At 38.4% G+C, this 20759-nt stretch overlaps 3 protein-coding genes across 7 annotated transcripts; all 3 read left to right on the top strand.

The window, feature by feature from the left end:
* The first annotated feature begins 927 nt into the window (after positions 1-927).
* LOC137712767 (protein LEO1 homolog) lies at positions 928-6991 on the top strand. 4 transcript variants are annotated; one of them, XM_068451925.2, is made up of 12 exons: positions 928-1277; positions 1947-2263; positions 2678-2807; positions 2906-3091; positions 3751-3927; positions 4437-4568; positions 4774-4953; positions 5053-5184; positions 5459-5563; positions 5654-5890; positions 6422-6573; positions 6648-6991. In XM_068451925.2, exons 1-11 carry the CDS (start codon positions 1167-1169, stop codon positions 6548-6550), a joined length of 1836 nt encoding a protein of 611 aa, XP_068308026.1. In that variant the 5' UTR covers positions 928-1166; the 3' UTR covers positions 6551-6573; positions 6648-6991. The 4 variants fall into 4 exon arrangements, with proteins under 4 accessions (XP_068308026.1, XP_068308027.1, XP_068308025.1 ...); XM_068451926.2 differs by having other exon boundaries at positions 1058-1277; positions 2681-2807; XM_068451924.2 differs by having other exon boundaries at positions 1059-1277; positions 2681-2807; positions 5648-5890.
* Positions 6992-8414: 1423 nt separating this feature from the next.
* Positions 8415-12661, top strand: LOC137713058 (chaperone protein ClpB1). 2 transcript variants are annotated; one of them, XM_068452298.2, is made up of 7 exons: positions 8415-8665; positions 9243-10418; positions 10553-10734; positions 10855-11477; positions 11565-11844; positions 11931-12128; positions 12221-12661. In XM_068452298.2, exons 2-7 carry the CDS (start codon positions 9266-9268, stop codon positions 12521-12523), a joined length of 2739 nt encoding a protein of 912 aa, XP_068308399.1. In that variant the 5' UTR covers positions 8415-8665; positions 9243-9265; the 3' UTR covers positions 12524-12661. The 2 variants fall into 2 exon arrangements, with proteins under 2 accessions (XP_068308399.1, XP_068308398.1); XM_068452297.2 differs by having other exon boundaries at positions 8430-8665; positions 9233-10418.
* A 3460-nt stretch (positions 12662-16121) lies between these two features.
* LOC137712823 (flavonoid 3'-monooxygenase) lies at positions 16122-20230 on the top strand. Its single transcript, XM_068451995.2, has 3 exons — positions 16122-16785; positions 17050-17493; positions 19441-20230. Exons 1-3 carry the CDS (start codon positions 16345-16347, stop codon positions 20089-20091), a joined length of 1536 nt encoding a protein of 511 aa, XP_068308096.1. The 5' UTR covers positions 16122-16344; the 3' UTR covers positions 20092-20230.
* The last annotated feature ends 529 nt before the right edge of the window (positions 20231-20759 follow it).

The raw sequence follows: 20759 nt of genomic DNA, 5'->3' as shown, positions 1-20759 counted from the left end.
AAGATAATAAGATAAAAAGTACTAAAAATATAAAATGTTGACATGGCTTAACCGTGACCGCGGAAATAGAAGGGATGGGAAGGGCATCCAAACAAGTGAACAGGAGGGCAGACAATCTGCCTCCATTATTTAGGGCTAGTGTAGAAGTACTTTAAGTGTTTCAAAAGCACTTGGAAGTGCTTACTGCAAGAATCATATTTTAAGTACTTTTTCAAGATTCCCTTGTATTTTTATTAAAGATTAGTTTCAAATATATTTTTACAAAAAACATTTTCAGTCATTTTAAAAACAGTTTCAAACAACCATTACACATTCAATTTGATTTTCACTTTCCTGCCTTAGGAGTGAAATATCTATAAATCTCATTTAAGACAGTGTTAGTAAAAACATATTTTCTTTAGATTTTTTTTTTACTGTTAGATTTGATCATATTCGATATTAGTCGTTGAATTTAGTGTTTTTTAAAATATAAAGTTAAATAAGTTTGAATCTAAACAGTTGGATCAATCCACGGTCCAATAATTAAAATAGTCAGGTCCAAATAGAGTCGTTGGGCTCGTTTTGGATGGCCGACATTCTCGTCAAGGGCGTGCCGCACTTCCAACCCTTGCACGTCTCGCGCATTGGGCAAGTAACCTTCTTGAGGCTTCCACTTTTCTGGGTGCGTCCGCATGCATAAGGTCGGCCAGCCTTTTAACCTTGGCCTGAATTCTAGGTTTTGCCCAAATTTTAGGTATTAACCTACACGTATTCTATGCCCAACTATTGAAGAATGATTAGATTAGTTTAAAACCTAAACTTTGGTGCACCAACCTTTTAACTCTGGTATGAGTTACATTTGACCAAATTTGGGGTTGAACCCTTTTAACTCTGGTATGAGTAAAATTTGACCGAATTTGGGGTTGAACCCAAAATTTGTTTTTAACCGAATCATTAGAGAAAGATTGAGTTAGTTTAAATCAAGGGTTGAAAATTGTCTAAAAGAAATATCTCATACAGTAATTTACTATTTTAACGGGAAATTAGTTTTTACTTTATAGATAAAATTGTGATTTTTATTAAATTTGGGTTTAAACGCAGACAACGAAATCAGTGGGTGCTGCAGAACTGATCCGCGGCCAAGTGAAAATCCCCGAGAGCTCCAACCGCAACACACAGCAGCAGCGATGGGGGAGGAGAAGCGGCACCAGATGATGCAGAACCTGTTCGGAGATCAATCCGAAGAGGAAGAGGAAGAGGTCGATTCCGAGCACGAGTCCAATCCCCAGCCCAATTCTGTATGATCCTCTAATTTCATGTTTCCTTTGTATTCAGATTCCAATTGCATGTTTGGGGATGATTGCGGTTTCAGTTTTTGCTTTAATTTTAGCTGAAGGAAGATATAGGTTGTGGTTTTGTTAATGGCGGTGGATGATTGGATGAAAGTGCGTATCTTGGGGATTTTTTTTGCTTGCAGTTGTTTCTAGGGTTTGGGAATTGTACAGGTGTGGTATTTGTTGTAGAACGATGAAGGATTAAAGAGGTTGGTTGTATTGAGAAGGAGTTGAAAGCAAAGAATTTAAGCTGGATTTTAACAGGATCACAAGTTATTAGTTGTATGGTATTACTTGTTAATCCGTGGATAATTGTAATGTCAATTACGCGCAAGAAGCTTAACATTCATTAGTTAACATTCTTTAGTTTTGAAGTTCAATTTCGAGATGAAAATGTGTGGAAGGTCTCGTCCGAGGAATTTCGTGATTATAAGAGCATTTAAGGATTGTATTTGACTATTAATATTAGTCGCACTTATATGATGTGGCGATTATAAGTTATTAGGGAAACATGTATTTTGTTTTAATGAAATGTGATTGTGCTTATGTTGAAAATAATCCTTTAGTACTTGCGAGAACTATACCGCCAGCAGAGTGATTTCCTAAACAACTTTGTAATGGTTTTGTTTTCAGGATGAAGGAGAGGGCGCTGTGGAGGCTGAGGGTGAAGGTGAAGTAGAGAGTCAGGGGGAGGTGGAAGTGGAGAGTGATGTTGAGCAGCGTAATGCTGATCCTGATCCAGGAGAAAGTGAGGGCGAAAGAGAACAAAGTTCCCAAGAAGTAGACATTGGTGATCATAGAGAAGAAAGTGAAGGAAAATATACAGACACAGATGAAAAAGAAGAGTTAACCAGCCGGAGACGAAATGTGATTGAAAGTGGGTCTGAGAGATCTGAGGAAAACCATTACCCTGACAATGAAGACGAGGTTAATCAGGCCATAAGTCCAAGGTAAATCTCTCTCTCACACACACAAACACACACACACACACACACACACATGCTTGTCCAGTGAACTTGAAAGAAAATATCTGAAGCAACATTTTTTATTCTAATATATCTTGGGAAGTGTTATTGGCACTCCAAAAATCTCATTCTACACTCCTCACATGTGTATTTTTCTTTCCAAATATAGGAAGTTTGGAGTGTAGAATGAGATTTTTGGAGTGCCAATAATAATTCCCTATATCTTATTTGATTTTTGTGGGTGTGGGGCAATGCATGCTGGTTTGTTAACCAATTACTTTTATTTTTTGTACCCAAAGAGAAGAAAATAAAGATGATTGTATGCTTTTTGCACTTAGACTTGTTTGGAGCAAGCATGGTAAGTCTGACTATAAGGACAATTCTCTTGACTGCTTACAGTAGATCCCCTGAGGAGGAGGAGGAACATACTAACATCGCACACTCTGCTGTTCGCAATGTATTTGGTGACTCTGATGAAGAAGAAGAAGAAGAGACAGATTTTCGGAATGACATTCAGCATGAATCAAATGTTAGTACCAATTTGGAAAGCATTATGCTTAAATCATTCTTTTGTAAATGCTCTTAGTCATGGTGTTTAAAATGATGTGATGTCGTTTCCTGCCTTAGAGATCACCAATGGAAGAGGAAGGAAGCTATGGAAGGAGTCCAATACTAGAGGATGTAATGCCTGATGAAGATGCTAGATATGATTCAGAAGAGGACAATATGGAGGCTAAACCTAGAGATAAACCGGTTGGCCCCCCATTGGAGCTAGAGATTCCACTACGTCCACCTCCTGCTCGTCCAGAAAAGGTTTGAGTTCTTATTCTACGTGGTGGAATCACTTTTTAAAATATAATTTGTTTGTTTTGTGTATCAGCAGCTTCTAAGACCATATAAAATTGATGCAACTGTAAGACAGCATATAAATTGAAGGTGGTAGAGTTTAAGGTAGCTGTTGTATTAACAAAAAGATAGTCTAGCTAATTTTGGGTTTAATGAATAATCTCATTTGCATATGCTGAAAGAGGTATAATGCACTAATTGTTGGGGACATGGATTGTAGTTTGGTTCCAAAATGACTACCAGAAAATAGCATTTCATTTTTTTATGGAAAAAAAGTTTCTGACTGAAATTAGATAAAGGACAAAATATGTATCATTTATTTTCATGGACCTCAAAAGTACGATGCAAATGCACGGGTGTTATTTCTTCAAATGGTTGGATATGTTACAGGAGGATTTGTCAACATATGTTGTCATCAATGAAGTAATGGATATGAGCTATGATATGGCTACCTGGTAGAAACATTGTCTACATACGTTGGGGTGGTCTATTTGTTCTTCCTCATTTATTTCATTTGGGCATCGTTTGGGATACTTTAGGAATGATTTGACTGCTACTGTTTACCATCAGATGTGAAATAGTTAGACAGAAAATTATACCAATACTCAAATTTTGTCCTCATGTAGATGAACATGATCAAAGTTTCAAATATCATGGGCATCGACCCCAAACCGTTTGATCCAAAGACATATGTGGAAGAAGATACGTTTGTGACAGATGAATCAGGATCTAAGAAGCGTATACGTTTGGAGAACAATATTGTGCGCTGGAGGAGGGTTAGAAATCCAGATGGCTCAACAACTGTAAGTAATCATCTCTATTATATTCTGTTATACATGTGCGTGTGTGCAATGCAATGGATTGCTGCAGACTTTATGTTTACCATTATTGTGTCAAAGATGCATGATTGCATATATTTGAAATTGATTTGCAGTGGGTGGACTTTGTGTACTTTTTTCTACGTCTGCAAAAGTGTTATTCATGACACTGAGTAGGATCAATGTTGTAATGGGTTATCCATTCGAGTACTTGACTATCATTTTTCCAAAGTAAAACTACATATGTATAAATGGCTTGTTATTTATTGGAGATGGGGTTCCTTTTTTCAAGATTAGGAAAACTTGTCTCTGTAGACTAGCAGTTCCTTGAACTTTACATTTCTATTTTTGTCATATCTGTTGTTGGGGTTTCCAGTGCTCTTTTTATCTTGAAACCCAATATAGATTTAACTTTACCACAATACCCATTTTATGTTGCACTGTTTACAAATTTATGCACTCAGTGCTTCAACTTTTATTTCCTATGATTGTAGAGTGAAAGCAACACACGCTTTGTGAGATGGTCTGATGGCAGTTTGCAGCTGTTGATTGGGAATGAAGTTCTAGACATATCTGTGCAAGAAGCACAGCATGATCAAGCACACCTATTTCTCAGGCATGAAAAGGTAAAATTCCATAATCTGTTGGTGTTGTGCAATCCATGAATATATACATAACAGATGCTGTTTCCATCATAAATCTGGAAAAGCAGCTAAAAAAGTGGTTGAAAAGAATTCTCATCTGTCTATGACTCTATTAAGAAGTTGCTGTTCTAGAAAACTCGGTCTTCACGAAAAAAATTTCATAAATACCTGGGCGTTGTTCTTACAGGGAATCCTCCAATCACAAGGAAAAGTTCTGAAGAAGATGAGGTTCATGCCATCATCCTTGACATCAAATTCACATCGACTGCTGACTGCTCTGGTTGATTCTCGACATAAAAAAGTATACAAGGTCAAGAACTGCGTTACTGACATCGATCCTGAGAGAGAAAAGGAGGAGAAAGAAAGGGTAAGTTGTTGCATAAGCTAGTTGTATCTGTTTATTATTATTATTATTATTTTTTTTTTCGGTGGAACATATAGATTGATTTTTCGTTTGGTGCTGTAGGTCGAAAGTCAAAATATCAGAGCTAATTTACTTCTTAATCGGAAGAGGGAGAAGGTGAGCCGAAAGTATACAACAACTGGGGACAGGAGGCGCCAACTTTCACCTGGTTTCTTGGAAGATGCTCTTGATGAGGTACAATCTTGCTATTGGGGTAGGGGTGGAGGGTGGCATGGTGGGAATTTCCTTTGTTTTCTCTCTAAGTTCATGGTTTTGTGTTCCTTTACAGCATATTCAAATGCTAAGACGTATAGCTTACCTGTTTATGACATTTGAAGAATGTTCTCATTTTTATTCTTTTTATGGACATGGAAGCCTCTATAATCATTTTCTAGTACTTGCTGGAATTTTTTATTTATTACCTATGCATTACTATTAAGTCTCTTATCTGATAACTTCTGATTTTCAGGATGAAGAACCAAATTATCATGAGTCTCGTCATTCTCGCCGCCATATGGAGGAGGATTTCGAAATGGAAGCTCGAAGAGAGAAACGCATTTTGAATGCTAAGAAGGTCCTACAACTTGATTATTACATTTTCCGCAAATAAGTTATATTGCATCTTTTCTGGCAGAAGTACTAACATCTGGAGTTTTAGTCACAGGGACCTAAAGACATCCCTCGCAAGTCATCCTTGCCAACTGCCAAATCGTCTCGGCGTTCAATGGGTTTGTCTGATAGTGAGAAAGACGAGTCTGAGTATGAAACTGATGGGGAAGATGATGAGCCTCCACATAAGATGGCTGAGGATTCAGAGCCAGAGTATGAAGATTCAGAAGAAGAAGATGACGAAGAACATCATGATGCCGAGGTTAATGATGCCTCAGAGTTGGAGGCTGAGGTATGTCTCTCTTCTTTTCAGTGAAAATGTTTCTGTATTTATGTTTTTTAACATGTGGATCTGTTATATTGTTACTTGTTACCATAGACTGATAGATGTGAGTGTTTCTCGTCATTTTGTCTTACTTTTGTCAGCATATTCTTATGGTACGATGCAGAGTGATTATATCACTAAGATATAATATGCAAGAATATGGCTCCATTAGTTTGGCCTCTGAGTTGGATTTTTCCCTTGGCAATACATGGCTATTTTCTTGAAAACATATACTGCATTTCTTCTGTATCATACAAGTGAGTGGATATTCTCAGTCCTGAGAACAATTACCGTTCCGTATTTTCAAATGGAAATCTACTTGCTGTTAATTCTTCAAACGGGGGGAAAAAGCTTGTTTTGTTCATCTGTTGTTACTATGTCAAGAAATTAGTATGCCTACAATGTTGTTTGATGCAAGAGCAAATTTTCTGGGCTTGGTCAACTCCACTCCAATTTATATACTTGCATCTTTAAACCTGTTTCTCGATATATTTGTAGGCGCCCAAGCAAAAGGTTAAGGACTCTGGACACAAGCGCAAGGCAATCGAGTCAGATGAAGACTCACCTCCAAGGAAGGCCGCACCACATCGCAGAATGGCTGTTGTTTATGATAGTGATGAGGACTAAAACCTTCGGTTGGATGATTTCCAGTGAGTACTTTACCATCGCTAACACGTCATGAATTTTGATTTTCGCTCTTTAATTCTCTCACGTTATGTTGCAGACAACTCGGTTAGGCTTAAGCCCGTTCATCCCGGGTGGATGAATCAGAGACGAAACCAAAGTACCATCGATTCAAAGACGACATGAATTGCCCGTCGCAACTGGGTCTCGGAGCCAAAAATAACAGCCGGTCGTGTTTATGCTTCTTCAAATGTTTGCTATGGTGTTAGAACTTTGTTTTGTGTTTTTGTGTATATATAGCAACAAGTAGTTTGCTACACTGGCAAAATTGATGTGAATTCGGGAGATCTGTCAAACAGTTTTTGCCCCCTCGAAAATGAATAATCTTGTTGTATGTAGCAAATTGCTTCATGGGAAAGAAACGTAGAATTATTGTGGCCGTGACGTTTCAAAGTGCTTTTGCATTTAGCTTTTGCCCATCAAGCCTATTGAGAAAAAGGGGCACCGGACCATGTCATCTATAACGCACTAAAACCTCATCTGTAACACACGAACAAAAGTTTTAACCTATTGAAGATTTTTCAACTAAAATTTCATGATGATTGGTTTCTTAACTCATCAAAATGTGCAATTATGGTCATTTTCATCAACTCTGTTACAATTTCCGGCAAAATGAGTTACGTGACTCGCATATGAAGCTGAAACAAGGGGCAAATATGAAAAATCAAATAGAAAAATTGTAGCAATGGTCCGTCAACTTTAATTTAATTTAGTAATAATCCTTCCGACATGACTCATTTTGACGGAATTTTGACGGAGTTGATGAAAATGACCATAACTAGACGTTTTGATGAGTTAAAAAAACAATGGTCATGAATTTTTGATTCAGAGATCATTGCTACAATTTTCTCTAATATATTTTAAACATAAATGTTTAAATTTGAAAGCATATATGACACTCTGATATTTTAAAGTTTTGTTTGTTTTCCATCTGATATGTTAAATAAAACTATTATTTATGACATTATTTATTTTTCATAATTATAATAAATATTTTTAACAACAAACAATAATAAAAATGATGAAGAGCATTTATTAATCAGCTAAAAATAAATTTGGCTAATACACATCATGCTACATAAGAATTGACATTTTTGCTTGAAAACACTAAGGATGTCTTTTTTTTTTTTTTAACAAACGATAATATCTACATGAAGAGGATGAGAGAAAGACTAAACCTTACAGTGGGCTTGCCGTAATACTAAGTGGTAGATTGTCTTTTTTAACTATTATTGGTCATGTAAACTTTTCGATATTTTCTTTGAATATGCTCTAAGAAGCTGAGAATTATAATGAGATAGATGGCAAAGCATACATTTGGAACCTACCCGGTAATATGAAAAAAAATTCAGCATGTACAAAACACATAATCCATAATAATTATCTTTTTTTTTTTTAAGTCGAGCGATATTATCATTAAGTTAGAAATTAATTTGCCACTAATGAAATTCGAACCCATGCCGTCATGTAAAGACGTCATTCCTCTTTATCATTGTAGTAGAGGGCCACCTGCAACCCATAATCATTATATAAAAGAAAAACTAATAAAAATAATTTGAAAACTTTGAGTTTTAACGATAATGACAAAATAAAGGGTAAAATACATAATACTATGATTGACTTTTTAATGTAAAAATATAATTTTTTGTTAAAATAAACAGTATCATGAGTTTTTTTTTGTTAAAATTCCTTGTATGGATGAAAGGGTGCTTAAAATCAAAATTTTCTATATTTGTGAAATGACACATGCCGAACGCATTCGTATTCCGTGCTCATTAAAAAATATATCCGATAACGTCGTTGCTTTACAATGTGAAAAGACATTCTTGAAATTACGAAAAGGCCCCGAAAGCTTCCCACTTCGTCCAGTATGTTCTAGCTGCTTACGTGTCGTCGGTTCATCCTCCTTAAAATCTCACTCACACTCTCCCAAGCACCCATCAGAAAAAACTCACAACGATTCGATCAACCGAAGGAAATACCATATCAAATTCTTGAAACGCAGTTGTGGATTTACCCGCCACTGTTGCAGAAAAGCTTCAGCTTCCTCCTCACAAGGTACGTCCAAGATTTCTCTTGCTTCTCTCTCGCCGCGAATCTTTGAGTTTTTAGAGTTGATTTCCATATGGGTTTTGGGTTTTGAACGAATTAATTTAAGTAGTAAAGTCTCTGTCATTTTTCAATCTTGGAAAACGAATTGAAGAAGTTCAAGAGTTTCGTAAATTGGGAAGACATGATCGATGATTGTATGGTTTATTTATACGCTCTGTTTTCGCCTTTCGATATTAATTGAATCAAATTGAAAGGAACCCTGGTGAACAAGTTTTAATTTTTATTTGAATTGCATGTTACCAAGATGGAATATTTAAGAAGTTTATGAGTTTCGTAAATTGGGAAAGGTATGATCAAAGGTTCTTTGTGTTCTTGGGTTGAATTGAAAAGAACCCAGATAAAATATTTTTATTTTTAGTTGAAATTAAAGAAACCCAGATGGAGATTTTTAATTTTTATTTGAATTGGAAGTTTCCCAGATGCAAAATTCTAAGTTTTGTTTAAACTGAAGGAAATTATACAAAAAGTTTGAATTTTTACTGTATTTTTTTAATTATCTCACCTTGTTTGCAGTGTTTGTTAGGTATCATTAATTGGTGAAGGAAAATGAACCCTGATAAGTTCACCCACAAGACCAATGAGACTATTGCCGGAGCTCATGGCCTGGCCATGGATGCTGGCCACGCGCAGTTCACGCCGCTCCATCTTGCAACCGCATTGGTATCTGATCCCAGTGGCATTTTGAGCCAAGCCATTGCCAATGCCGGTGGCAGTGCAGACGCTCCGAAGTCTGTGGAGAGGGTGTTCAACCAGGCCCTGAAGAAGCTCCCATCTCAGTCACCTCCGCCGGATGAAATCCCAGCCAGTTCATCTCTCATCAAAGTGATTAGGAGAGCGCAGTCAGCGCAGAAGGCAAGAGGGGACACACACTTGGCCGTTGATCAGTTGATTCTTGGTCTTCTTGAGGATTCCCAGATTGGGGACTTGTTGAAGGAAGCCGGCATTGCTACGGCCAGAGTGAAATCTGAAGTCGAAAAGCTTCGTGGGAAGGAAGGGAAGAAGGTGGAGAGTGCTTCTGGGGATACTACATTTCAGGCATTGAAGACTTATGGACGGGACCTTGTTGAGCAGGCTGGGAAACTTGACCCGGTTATTGGCCGTGACGAGGAGATAAGGAGAGTGGTGAGGATTCTTTCGAGGAGGACTAAGAACAACCCTGTTCTAATTGGAGAGCCGGGAGTAGGGAAGACTGCTGTGGTTGAAGGGCTGGCTCAGAGGATAGTTGGTGGGGATGTCCCTAGTAATCTGGCTGACGTGAGGCTCATTGCATTGGATATGGGAGCTTTGGTGGCCGGGGCCAAGTATCGAGGGGAGTTTGAGGAGCGGTTAAAGGCGGTTTTGAAGGAAGTGGAAGAGGCTGAGGGGAAGGTGATTCTGTTTATTGATGAAATTCACCTTGTTCTTGGCGCCGGAAGGACGGAGGGATCCATGGATGCAGCCAACCTGTTCAAGCCAATGCTCGCACGGGGGCAACTTCGGTGCATTGGCGCAACAACTCTTGAGGAGTACAGAAAATATGTAGAGAAGGATGCTGCATTTGAGAGAAGGTTCCAGCAGGTTTATGTGGCGGAGCCTAGTGTTCCGGATACAATTAGCATCCTTCGAGGTTTGAAAGAGAAGTATGAGGGTCATCATGGTGTTCGGATTCTGGACAGAGCTCTTGTTGTTGCTGCACAGCTTTCGAGTCGATACATCACAGGTATGAATTAAAAATGGCTAACGATTGTGGTCTATTTTCTATGTTTAGGTATTTTTAAGCTTTCGATGTTGAATTGAATGTTCTGTGTAAAATTACTTGGTATTGAAGTTTTCCTCTTTCCTTTTGTTTTGTAGGCCGACATCTCCCTGACAAGGCGATTGATCTAGTTGACGAAGCTTGTGCGAATGTGAGAGTCCAACTTGACAGCCAACCTGAAGAAATCGATAACCTCGAAAGGAAGAGGATGCAGCTGGAAATTGAGCTTCATGCACTTGAGAGAGAAAAGGACAAAGCTAGCAAAGCTCGTCTTGTCGAGGTGATTACTTGATCCATAACTTATTAGAGAATATTTGTCTGATGAAGTCATAGATGTAGCTATTCAATATCTTGGTCTTTCTTTGTTCTTATGTTCGTTGTTATGTCATTTTATTCTCAGGTGCGAAAAGAGCTTGATGAACTGAGAGACAAGCTTCAGCCACTGGTGATGAAGTATAGAAAGGAGAAGGAAAGGGTTGATGAGCTTCGAAAGCTTAAGCAGAAGCGTGAAGAGCTCTTGGTAGCTTTAGCAGAGGCCGAAAGAAGATATGATTTAGCTAGGGCTGCTGACTTGCGTTATGGCGCTATTCAGGAAGTGGAAACCACCATTGCAAAGCTTGAAGGTAGTACCGACGAAAACTTGATTTTGACAGAGACGGTTGGACCAGAACAAATTGCAGAGGTGGTAAGCCGTTGGACTGGCATACCTGTCACACGGCTTGGCCAGAATGACAAAGAAAGGTTAATTGGACTTGCGGAAAGGTTGCATAAGAGAGTAGTGGGCCAAGACCAGGCAGTTGATGCTGTCGCCGAGGCAGTTTTAAGGTCAAGAGCAGGGCTAGGAAGGCCACAACAACCTACCGGGTCATTCCTCTTCTTGGGCCCAACTGGTGTCGGTAAAACCGAGCTTGCGAAGGCGCTTGCTGAACAACTTTTTGATGACGAGAATCTGATTGTCAGAATTGACATGTCCGAGTATATGGAACAACATTCTGTCTCGCGCTTAATTGGCGCTCCCCCTGGGTAATTGCATTTATAGTTTTCTTCGCTCGAGCAGGTTTGTGAGCTCGGCTGCGGCATTTTGAATTCTGACTCATTCATATTTTACAGGTATATTGGCCACGATGAAGGCGGGCAACTCACGGAGGCCGTGAGGCGGAGGCCTTACAGTGTTGTATTGTTTGATGAAGTGGAGAAGGCTCACACCGCTGTTTTCAACACACTCCTGCAAGTCCTGGATGATGGAAGACTAACCGATGGACAAGGCCGGACAGTTGATTTCAGAAACACGGTGATCATCATGACTTCAAACTTGGGTGCAGAACATCTCCTCTCCGGTTTGATGGGCAAGTGTTCGATGCAGGTTGCTCGCGATAAAGTTATGCAAGAGGTATCATCTTTGGTTACCCCAAATTTGAATTATGATTGTGTATCGCTTTGTTCTATCAATTCTTAACTAGTATGGTTCTTGCATAGGTGAGAAAGCACTTTAGGCCGGAGCTGCTGAATCGTCTCGATGAGATTGTTGTATTCGATCCTCTTTCTCACGACCAACTGAGGAAGGTTGCCAGATTGCAAATGAAAGATGTTGCAGCCCGACTGGCCGAGAGGGGCATCGCTATGGCAGTCACCGATGCAGCGTTGGAATACATTCTGGGCGAGAGTTATGATCCTGTGAGTATCGGTTTTACGAATCCAAAAATCTTTTCTCTGCATACTCCTGTGTGATATGAAACACTAAACAAGTACTCTTTTTTCATCTTCAGGTTTACGGTGCCAGACCTATTCGGAGATGGCTCGAGAAGAAGGTGGTGACGGAGTTGTCGCGGATGCTTGTGCGAGAAGAAATAGATGAAAACTCGACCGTGTTCATAGATGCAGCGCCAACCGGAAGCGGGCTGGTGTATAGGGTTGAGAAGAACGGAGGGCTTGTCGATGCGGCGACAGGGCAGAAATCGGATGTGTTGATCCACATCCCGAACTCCAAAGGACCGAGGTCTGATGCCGAACAGGCTGTGAAGAAGATGAAGATTGAGGAAATGGATGAAGATCTTGACATGGTTGAGTAAAATAGGTTGTGAGCTTGTAAGGAAACTCTTCTGTTTTCTGCAGCGTGTCTGTAATGATGTTCCAACTGTTTTAACTGTTTTTTTTTGTCTTACTTCTTTTGTACTGGGTTGCTTTGTATAATCAAGTCATTTTTAATATGTTGCGGTGTATCTTATTATGCGTTCTGATTAAAGATTTAACGGCTAAAAATCCCGCTTATGCGTCCGGAATTTTGACACAAGATGTATCTGCTAAAGTTTCAGTTTTAACGGTTAAAATCTCAGCGTGTGATTCATTGGAGAACATGCTAAAATTTTCTGTTATATGCAGTCCACTACCTTAACATAGGGGAGGTTAACTGCACCGTACGCAACCAAGTTCATCGAAAGTGTCGATAATATCAACAAATACTTTACGACGCATCAACAATATATCATCGTATAAATTTAAGAATGTACGTTCGTGTATATACGTAATAAAATTAAAAGAAATGAATTTTGTTTTGATGAGCAACGGTAGAGTAATTTCATTCATAAAAACCGAACAATACAAGAGGATGTCATATTAGGTACATATGCTCCAATGATCAAATCAAATGCAAAGACGATAGAGACATCAAATTTGGTACTCAATGTCCACACAAAACCGTCGCTCAAACAAGCGAGGTCACAACAACCATTGCTAAAACAAGAAGACCACAACAAGTTGTCGAAGCAACCACAAAACAATAAAACTATTTAATCCGCGAATAGAACCACAAATCAGCTCGTCTTCATAGCAAGGGCAACATCCAGGACTTGCAGGAGTGGCCTAGTAAGGCGGCTCAGCAGCGGGTAAGTCGAGGAGCGCACAAGCATCAGGGAAAACGAGTTGTAGGAAGTGAATCCGACCCACTCCAACGATAAATATTGCCCACAACCACGAATCAATGCCGAATTCGAAGCCCTGCCCAAATGAATTTTGTTTCCATCCACGTGATCCAGCTTTAAGGTTGAAGGCATCCAAATATAGTTGCATTGGGACGTCCTAATTGAAGTCAAGTTCCATTTCTATGTGTTCAGGCTGTAACCACATTACAACAGTAATTGCACGCGCACACACACACATACACTCATATACATACATACACACATACATACATACATACGTGTATACACACACACACACACACACACACACACATATATATATATATATATATCTCTATACCCTACACTATTATTAAGAGAGCCCTCCTTGTCAACTTTTTGCCACTTTTTATCCTATTTTGCCCTCACTTTTTATACACAATACTTACAATAAGGAGGGCAAAATAGTAATTTTGTATCTTTTGAAAAAATGACAATCATATCCCTATTTTCCTATTTTACCCTCACTTTTGATACACAATATTTACATAAGGAAGACAAAACAGTAATTATGTAATATTAAGATAAAATATGCACTTATTAAGAGAAATTGTCCTACCATCATTTTTTCATACTCTTTTAAAATTTTAAAAACTAATCACACTTCTTAATAAAAAACAAAAAATAAAATGAAATTGTTCACACACACAAAATGTATGCTCATCGGCTAATATGTATGTATATATATATATATATGTATATGTATATGTAGCTTTCTAATCTTTTGTCCTAAGTCCGTACTAAGGCCTATCATTGTCACCAGGCAGGGACATCAGTACGATCATTTAGTTAGGTAGCATCTAAAGAACGGACACCATATTCTTTGACGTGGGTGATTGTAAACCAGCTTATTACCTTAAGTACATGTATGAGCTCGAAACTTTTTTCTAGTGTACGACACGTCGTGAACTCCGTTTTAGTGCGAGAACCGTACAGTTAGGGTGTGTTTGTTTCACCTTCTTAAGTAGGACTGAACTAGCTAGGATTATTGTCCCATGTTTGGTATGCTTAGGGACTAACTTCAATGAGACTAGCTCAGACTCGTATGGACTCTGGGCCTCGTTAGATTGTCCAAAATAGTCCCGTGCTGAACCATGGGATTGCCAAGGACTACGATATGCCTTCTTCTTCACTTTCCTCACTCGCTGCCTCCTTTTTCGTCCTTATCTATCTTCTGTCTCTGCCTGTCTCTCTCTGCTAGATCAAACTCGTTGGGAAATTAATTGATGAGTTCTTCTTAGCGATCGCCTTCGATGCGAATCTCAAACCGAATCGATTCTATAATCTCGTGATTTCTTTGCGTGATCAAGCTCGGCTCTTCGACGACGGCCTTTAGCCGTCCATGTCTATCTTCAGCCGCGTACATGGCCATGGGTATAGGAATTTGAGGGCGAGAAGGATGGGGATTGGGTATTTTTAGGGTTCTGGGTACTTTTTATTTGTAATAATCAAAATATTTGGAAATTTGGGAATTGGGTCTTTAGCAGCGAAGGTCTATCTTCAGGATCAGGGTTAAGCCTTTTGTTATTGGAAATTTTGTAACTTCCAAATTGCTGAGGAACACCAGCAATTTGGTGAAGAAGATATCCTCTTTCTTTAATCTATTAATTTTGATATTCTTAATAGAAAAAAAAAAAAAAAAAAAAAAAAGAATATAATAATAATTTATTGTTAGTCCAGCTTTTCAGTCTGACACTGCAACAAATGTTTCACTAAGTTAGTCCAGCTTTATCTAATCTAAGCCAATCCAGGTTAGTCCCTGAGCTTAGTCCAGTCCAAGATAGTCCGGTGAAACAAACGCACCCTTATAGTATTAGAATCACATTATTTATGTGATTAAAGATGTAATTGACTAGGTAACACCAAAAAAAAGCTACTAATGTAATGTTAAAACATATATGCATTTATTTAGTAATAATTTACAGCATGTTCAAGAAATACAAACTATGTCATCCTTCCATATCATAATATTTGAAATATAATAGTAAAAATTAAGTTATTTAACCAAAATAGTTGCTAATATTGATATAACTCGTCACTTTGATCTCTAACAATGAACATCTATATAAGTGGTCATTGAGTTTATCCATCATAAATCATTTTGGTCATTCTATGAAAAATCTGTCAATATCCTCATTAAATTGTCGGGGTGAACGACCACGTGATCACATTTTAAGGTATTTTTGTCAAACCAACACATCCACTGAACAAAGATATTGATAAATTTTTTACGAAATGATCAAAATGATTTATTATGTGGACAAACTTATGGCCATTTTTATCGATTTTCATTGTTAATGATCAAAGCGAGAAGTTATGTCAATCTCATAAACCATTTTAGTTAAAAAGTCTTAAAATTAATTGACTGCTTGATCATCGTTAAAAACAACATATCCAAATCCTTAAAATTCCCAAGAGTATAAAAGTTTAATTACCCCTTCCCCCCCCCCCCCCCCTCTCTCTCTCTTCCTCTTAAAAACAGAAATGACACAAATGAAGAATCCTATCTCACATACTTATACAAACCTATGGCTACAAACAATCCACAAGAAACCCAAAGTCACATTACCACAAAAAATTAAAGATTAAACATAAAATAAAATAAAACCACTTGGAAAAGCCATGGCATATTCCTAGTCAAAACCAAAACAAAAATAATAATGTACACATAATATTCATATTAATTAATTCCCATCTCATCTTCTTACATATCCAACCTTCAAAAAATGTGCATCTACCATTCCTAAGTTCTAATCCCCAAAACAAAAAATTAATAACTAGATAAAATATAAGTGAAAATTCAACCTAACCCACCCAACAAATCGTACACGTTCCCAACCTACCCAGCGCACCCGAACCCTCCCTCTGTCTACCCTCCTATATATTTTATCCAACACCACTAAAAACTGGACTCCACTCACCATCTAAACGCCATGTTTGTTCTCATAGTCTTCACCGTCGTCTTTGCCTTCTTCTTATACCGGATCTTTGCCCCCGGCGGGAGCCGTCACTCTCTGCCTCTTCCGCCGGGGCCGAAACCTTGGCCTGTAGTAGGGAACTTGCCCCACTTAGGCCCCGTTCCCCACCACTCTCTGGCGGCTTTGGCCCGTCAGTATGGACCCCTCATGCACCTCCGCTTGGGCTTTGTTGACGTGGTTGTTGCCGCCTCCGCCTCCGTGGCGTCACAGTTTCTGAAAACCCATGACGCTAATTTCTCGAGCCGGCCACCCAACTCCGGCGCCAAGCATCTCGCTTACAACTACCAGGACTTGGTGTTCGCGCCGTACGGTCCACGGTGGCGGATGTTGCGGAAGATCAGCTCCGTCCATTTGTTCTCAGGCAAGGCTCTGGATGATCTTAAACATGTTCGCCAGGTCAGCAATCCGGCCGTCGTCTTCATTGACTTCGTCCCTTTTTACGTTGATTTTCCCTACGTTTCATTATTAATTTTCAAGCAATCGGAAACTGAAAAATAAAAGAAAAACGAACCAAATATTGTTTAAAAGCAATCGAAAACGTTGATTTTCCCTATGATCTTAAGTCCTTTTCTTAAAAGCGCTTTCAATCATTTAAAAGCACTTCTGAAATTTTTTCATTTGGGATATTTAATTACAATTTGTAATTGTTTAATATGATAGGAGGAGGTGGGTGTGCTTGCACATGGATTAGCAAGTGCAGGATCAAGGCCAGTGAATTTGGCGCAGCTACTGAACGTGTGCACGGTGAACGCCCTAGGGCGGGTGATGGTAGGACGGAGGCTCTTCGGCAACGGCAAGGGCGGCGAAGACCCAAAGGCGGATGAGTTCAAGTCCATGGTGGTGGAGATGATGGTGTTGGCCGGAGTATTCAACATCGGCGACTTCATCCCCTCCCTAGAGTGGCTGGACTTGCAGGGGGTGGCGGGAAAGATGAAGAAGCTGCACAAGAGGTTCGATGCCTTCTTGACCGCCATTGTTGAAGAGCACAAGAGGAGCCGCGGAGGGAAGCACGTGGACATGCTGACGACGTTGCTGTCGCTCAAGGAGGATGCCGACGGTGAGGGCGCCAAGCTCACAGACACTGAGATTAAAGCTTTGCTATTGGTACGTAGCTCCTCTCTCTCTCTTCCTTTTTGTTTGGACCGTTTCATATATGGTGACAAAAGGAAAAAATATCTTAATCTATATATTATTTATGCTTTTAAAAAAATAAGAGAAGTAATTATTTCAAACGATTTTTTATCTTCCACATACATTTTTGTAATTTGGCCTTAGAAATTAAATTTGATCAATTTAATTGTAAAAAAATGTGCAGAAAGTGATGTGCAACAATCAACCCATTGAAATTTAAATTACCTATCAACAAAATTCTCTTTGTTAATTAAAATAGAGTAAAAAAGTAATTTACTTTTTTATCGCAAAAGAAAATCATGGACGGTTTGTAATTTTAACATAAATTTTTTTATTACATGTATTCATAACATATCTCAAATTTTTTAAAATAAACATATAAAATCCTCTTCACTCTCACGTTTTCTCTCATTCCCTCTATCTTTCATATTTCCCTCCAACTTCTCTCCCTTCCATATATTTTCTAAAAACAAAAAAAACCTACTTCGCACGCAAAGTGTGTGGGGGCCAGTAAATGACTTTTGCAAACACTATCTCGTAACAATTATTGAACTTGACAAGACATGTCAACCGACAAAAAAAATTACTTATCGGAAAAAAACCGACAAAAATTTATTTTTCTGAACAATTTTTTTTCCTCGTAAAAGAATGAGGGTTCTCTTTGATCTCATGATAATCTCGGAGATCCTTCAATTAAATTTATTTATTATATATCATAGGATCAGTTTTTATTAAGTATTATTTATATTTAATTTTAAATATAAATTACAATAATTTACAATCGTACGATATACGATAAATGAACATGATTAAAAAATTCTCGAAATCCTCACAAAAAGAATCCTAAAAGAATCCTCATTCCTCTTGAAAAAACCTCGGATGCCCTCGATTTCTCTTTGTCTTAATTAATTTACTTTTTCCTCAAAAGAAAAGAGTGTAAAGTTTTTTTACCTTATTTAGTTTTCAATTTTTTTGGAAGACTGACAAGCTAGAAAGTTAATATGCACTATTTTGACTAATTTCCCCAAAATACAAAAAAAAAAAAAAAAAACATTTTTACTATTTCTTCCTGTTTTCATATATTTGATAGTTTAGAAAAGTAATTTTCTTTTCCAGCTTACCTTTCTTTTCTGGTTGGCCACGTGACCTCTCTCATGTGAAACTTTAAAATATGTCATTAATGGATCCCCCGCTCCTCGACTGTCAAACTGCTACAAAAAGCTATTTAAATAGTTGGACCACGTTAGCGTTTAGCACGTGACCATGTGATGTCTGGTTTTTTTTAATGAGAATTCTGATAATCTGTAAATCGTGTTTGTTTATCGTATATCATATGGTCAGTTTTTATTAGTTTTTATTTTTATTTAATTTTAAGTAAATATATTTAAAATGATTTCTGACCGTACCATATATAATGAACGGATATGATTCACGGATATTCAGAATCCTCACAAAAAAGATCAGGCAAGGATCCGGATTCGTCTGTTTTTGGCATTTTGCACCGGATCCGAATTTTTTTCCGGTTACTCGTTGATATTCCGGTATCTTACTGTATGAAATTGTAGTTCACAGGATACACCGCATGATCATAAATCTTTTCATACGCTTGGCATGAATTTGCTGATCAAAATTAAATTTTGTATGAAGAAGGGATCTGTCTTTTTATAATTATGGCATATTAATGTGCACGTTCTGGTTCCGTAAAATTGGTTCAGGTGTCTTATCAAATGTGGATAGATTTTTCAACTTTGCCGAGAACTTGATTCGGTACATTAAGTATAAAAATACTAGTCAGACATTTAACAAAATGTTCAATTTATTGTATTATGACACTTAATGTATTGTGTTGTGTTTCCGTCATAATAAAAAATTTCTTTCAAATACCAAATGACTGACCCATAATAATTTTCATGCACACAGAACATGTTTACAGCTGGCACTGACACGTCATCAAGCACAGTGGAATGGGCCATAGCAGAACTCCTTCGCCACCCCAAAATTCTAGCCCAACTCCAACAAGAGCTGGACCAAGTTGTGGGTCAGGACCGGCTCGTAACCGAATCAGACTTGCCCAACTTGACCTACCTCCAAGCCGTGATCAAGGAAACCTTCCGGCTCCACCCATCCACCCCGCTCTCTCTTCCTCGAATGGCGTCCGAGAGTTGCGAAATCAACGGATTCCACATTCCCAAAGGCGCCACTCTCTTGGTCAATGTATGGGCCATATCTCGCGATCCGGCCCAATGGTCAGAACCGCTCGAGTTCAAGCCCGAGCGGTTCCTGTCGGGCGGCGAGAAGCCGAATGTCGACGTTAGGGGGAATGACTTCGAGGTCATACCGTTCGGGGCTGGGCGTAGAATATGTGCCGGGATGAGCCTTGGGTTGCGAATGGTGTCTCTGATGACTGCAACCCTGGTCCATGGTTTTGATTGGACCTTGGCTGATGGGTTGACCCCTGAGAAGTTGAACATGGACGAGGCCTATGGGCTCACCCTACAAAGAGCCGCACCGTTAATGGTGCACCCGCGTAACAGGCTAGCCCCTCATGCATATAATGCATCATCGTCTTGAATTCTTGAGAGAGTTATGTGGTGGTGGTGATTTTATGGAAAATTTGTCGTCTTTGTTACTAGTATTCACGTTTGGTTTGGATGTTAAGTTGAATGAAATATTGTTTCTCCAAGAATTCTACAAGAAAGTTTGTCTAGAATTCTCTTTGTGTTGTTTGTAGGTAGAAGTGCTTCTTTGTTTGAGACTCGATGATCTACTCGTCGTGTCCGTTATTTTACTCAACATATCTTAGATGCATATAAGTATTTTAACCAAATCTCACATAAGTTACCCAAGAGCAAACATTGTAGTCAAGTCGGCTAAAAAAATGTGTTATCTTTTTAAATCCAAGTTTGAATATTCTTGTATATAATTTTATTTTAACAAATGATAAGATACACTAATTCATCTATCATATAAGGAGAGAAAATGTATAAACTCAAGACGTACCATAGCAATTCACCATTTGCCCCTACATAATAGATTACATAAGAATATCGGTAAAAATATAAATTATTTAAGGATATTCATTCTGCAAATGTCATTTAATCACCAAAACAATTAAGGATGAATGGGTTTTTTTAATTGGAAAAAGTAGTTAGATTATTTCTTTCCATCAATAAATGCCAAAGAAATTCTCAAAAGTGACGCTTTCTACTACACATATTTTGGACACAATTTTTATAATC

The sequence above is a fragment of the Pyrus communis genome, chromosome 14, assembly GCF_041283825.1.
Source record: "Pyrus communis isolate YQ-2024b chromosome 14, ASM4128382v1, whole genome shotgun sequence".
Taxonomy (NCBI): domain Eukaryota; kingdom Viridiplantae; phylum Streptophyta; class Magnoliopsida; order Rosales; family Rosaceae; genus Pyrus; species Pyrus communis.
Note: the sequence above shows the minus strand (reverse complement) of the source record. Positions and strands in the feature narration are given on the sequence as shown.

Coding starts and splice junctions, on each gene's coding strand:
- LOC137712767 (XM_068451923.2), top strand. CDS start 1,167: ATGGGGGAGGAGAAGCGGCACCAGATGATGCAGAACCTGTTCGGAGAT. Junction 2,264..2,677: donor AATCAGGCCATAAGTCCAAG/GTAAATCTCTCT, acceptor GACTGCTTACAG/TAGATCCCCTGAGGAGGAGG. Junction 5,185..5,458: donor TGGAAGATGCTCTTGATGAG/GTACAATCTTGC, acceptor TCTGATTTTCAG/GATGAAGAACCAAATTATCA.
- LOC137713058 (XM_068452298.2), top strand. CDS start 9,266: ATGAACCCTGATAAGTTCACCCACAAGACCAATGAGACTATTGCCGGA. Junction 11,845..11,930: donor GCGATAAAGTTATGCAAGAG/GTATCATCTTTG, acceptor GTTCTTGCATAG/GTGAGAAAGCACTTTAGGCC. Junction 12,129..12,220: donor TGGGCGAGAGTTATGATCCT/GTGAGTATCGGT, acceptor TTTCATCTTCAG/GTTTACGGTGCCAGACCTAT.
- LOC137712823 (XM_068451995.2), top strand. CDS start 16,345: ATGTTTGTTCTCATAGTCTTCACCGTCGTCTTTGCCTTCTTCTTATAC. Junction 16,786..17,049: donor ATCTTAAACATGTTCGCCAG/GTCAGCAATCCG, acceptor TTAATATGATAG/GAGGAGGTGGGTGTGCTTGC. Junction 17,494..19,440: donor AGATTAAAGCTTTGCTATTG/GTACGTAGCTCC, acceptor TCATGCACACAG/AACATGTTTACAGCTGGCAC.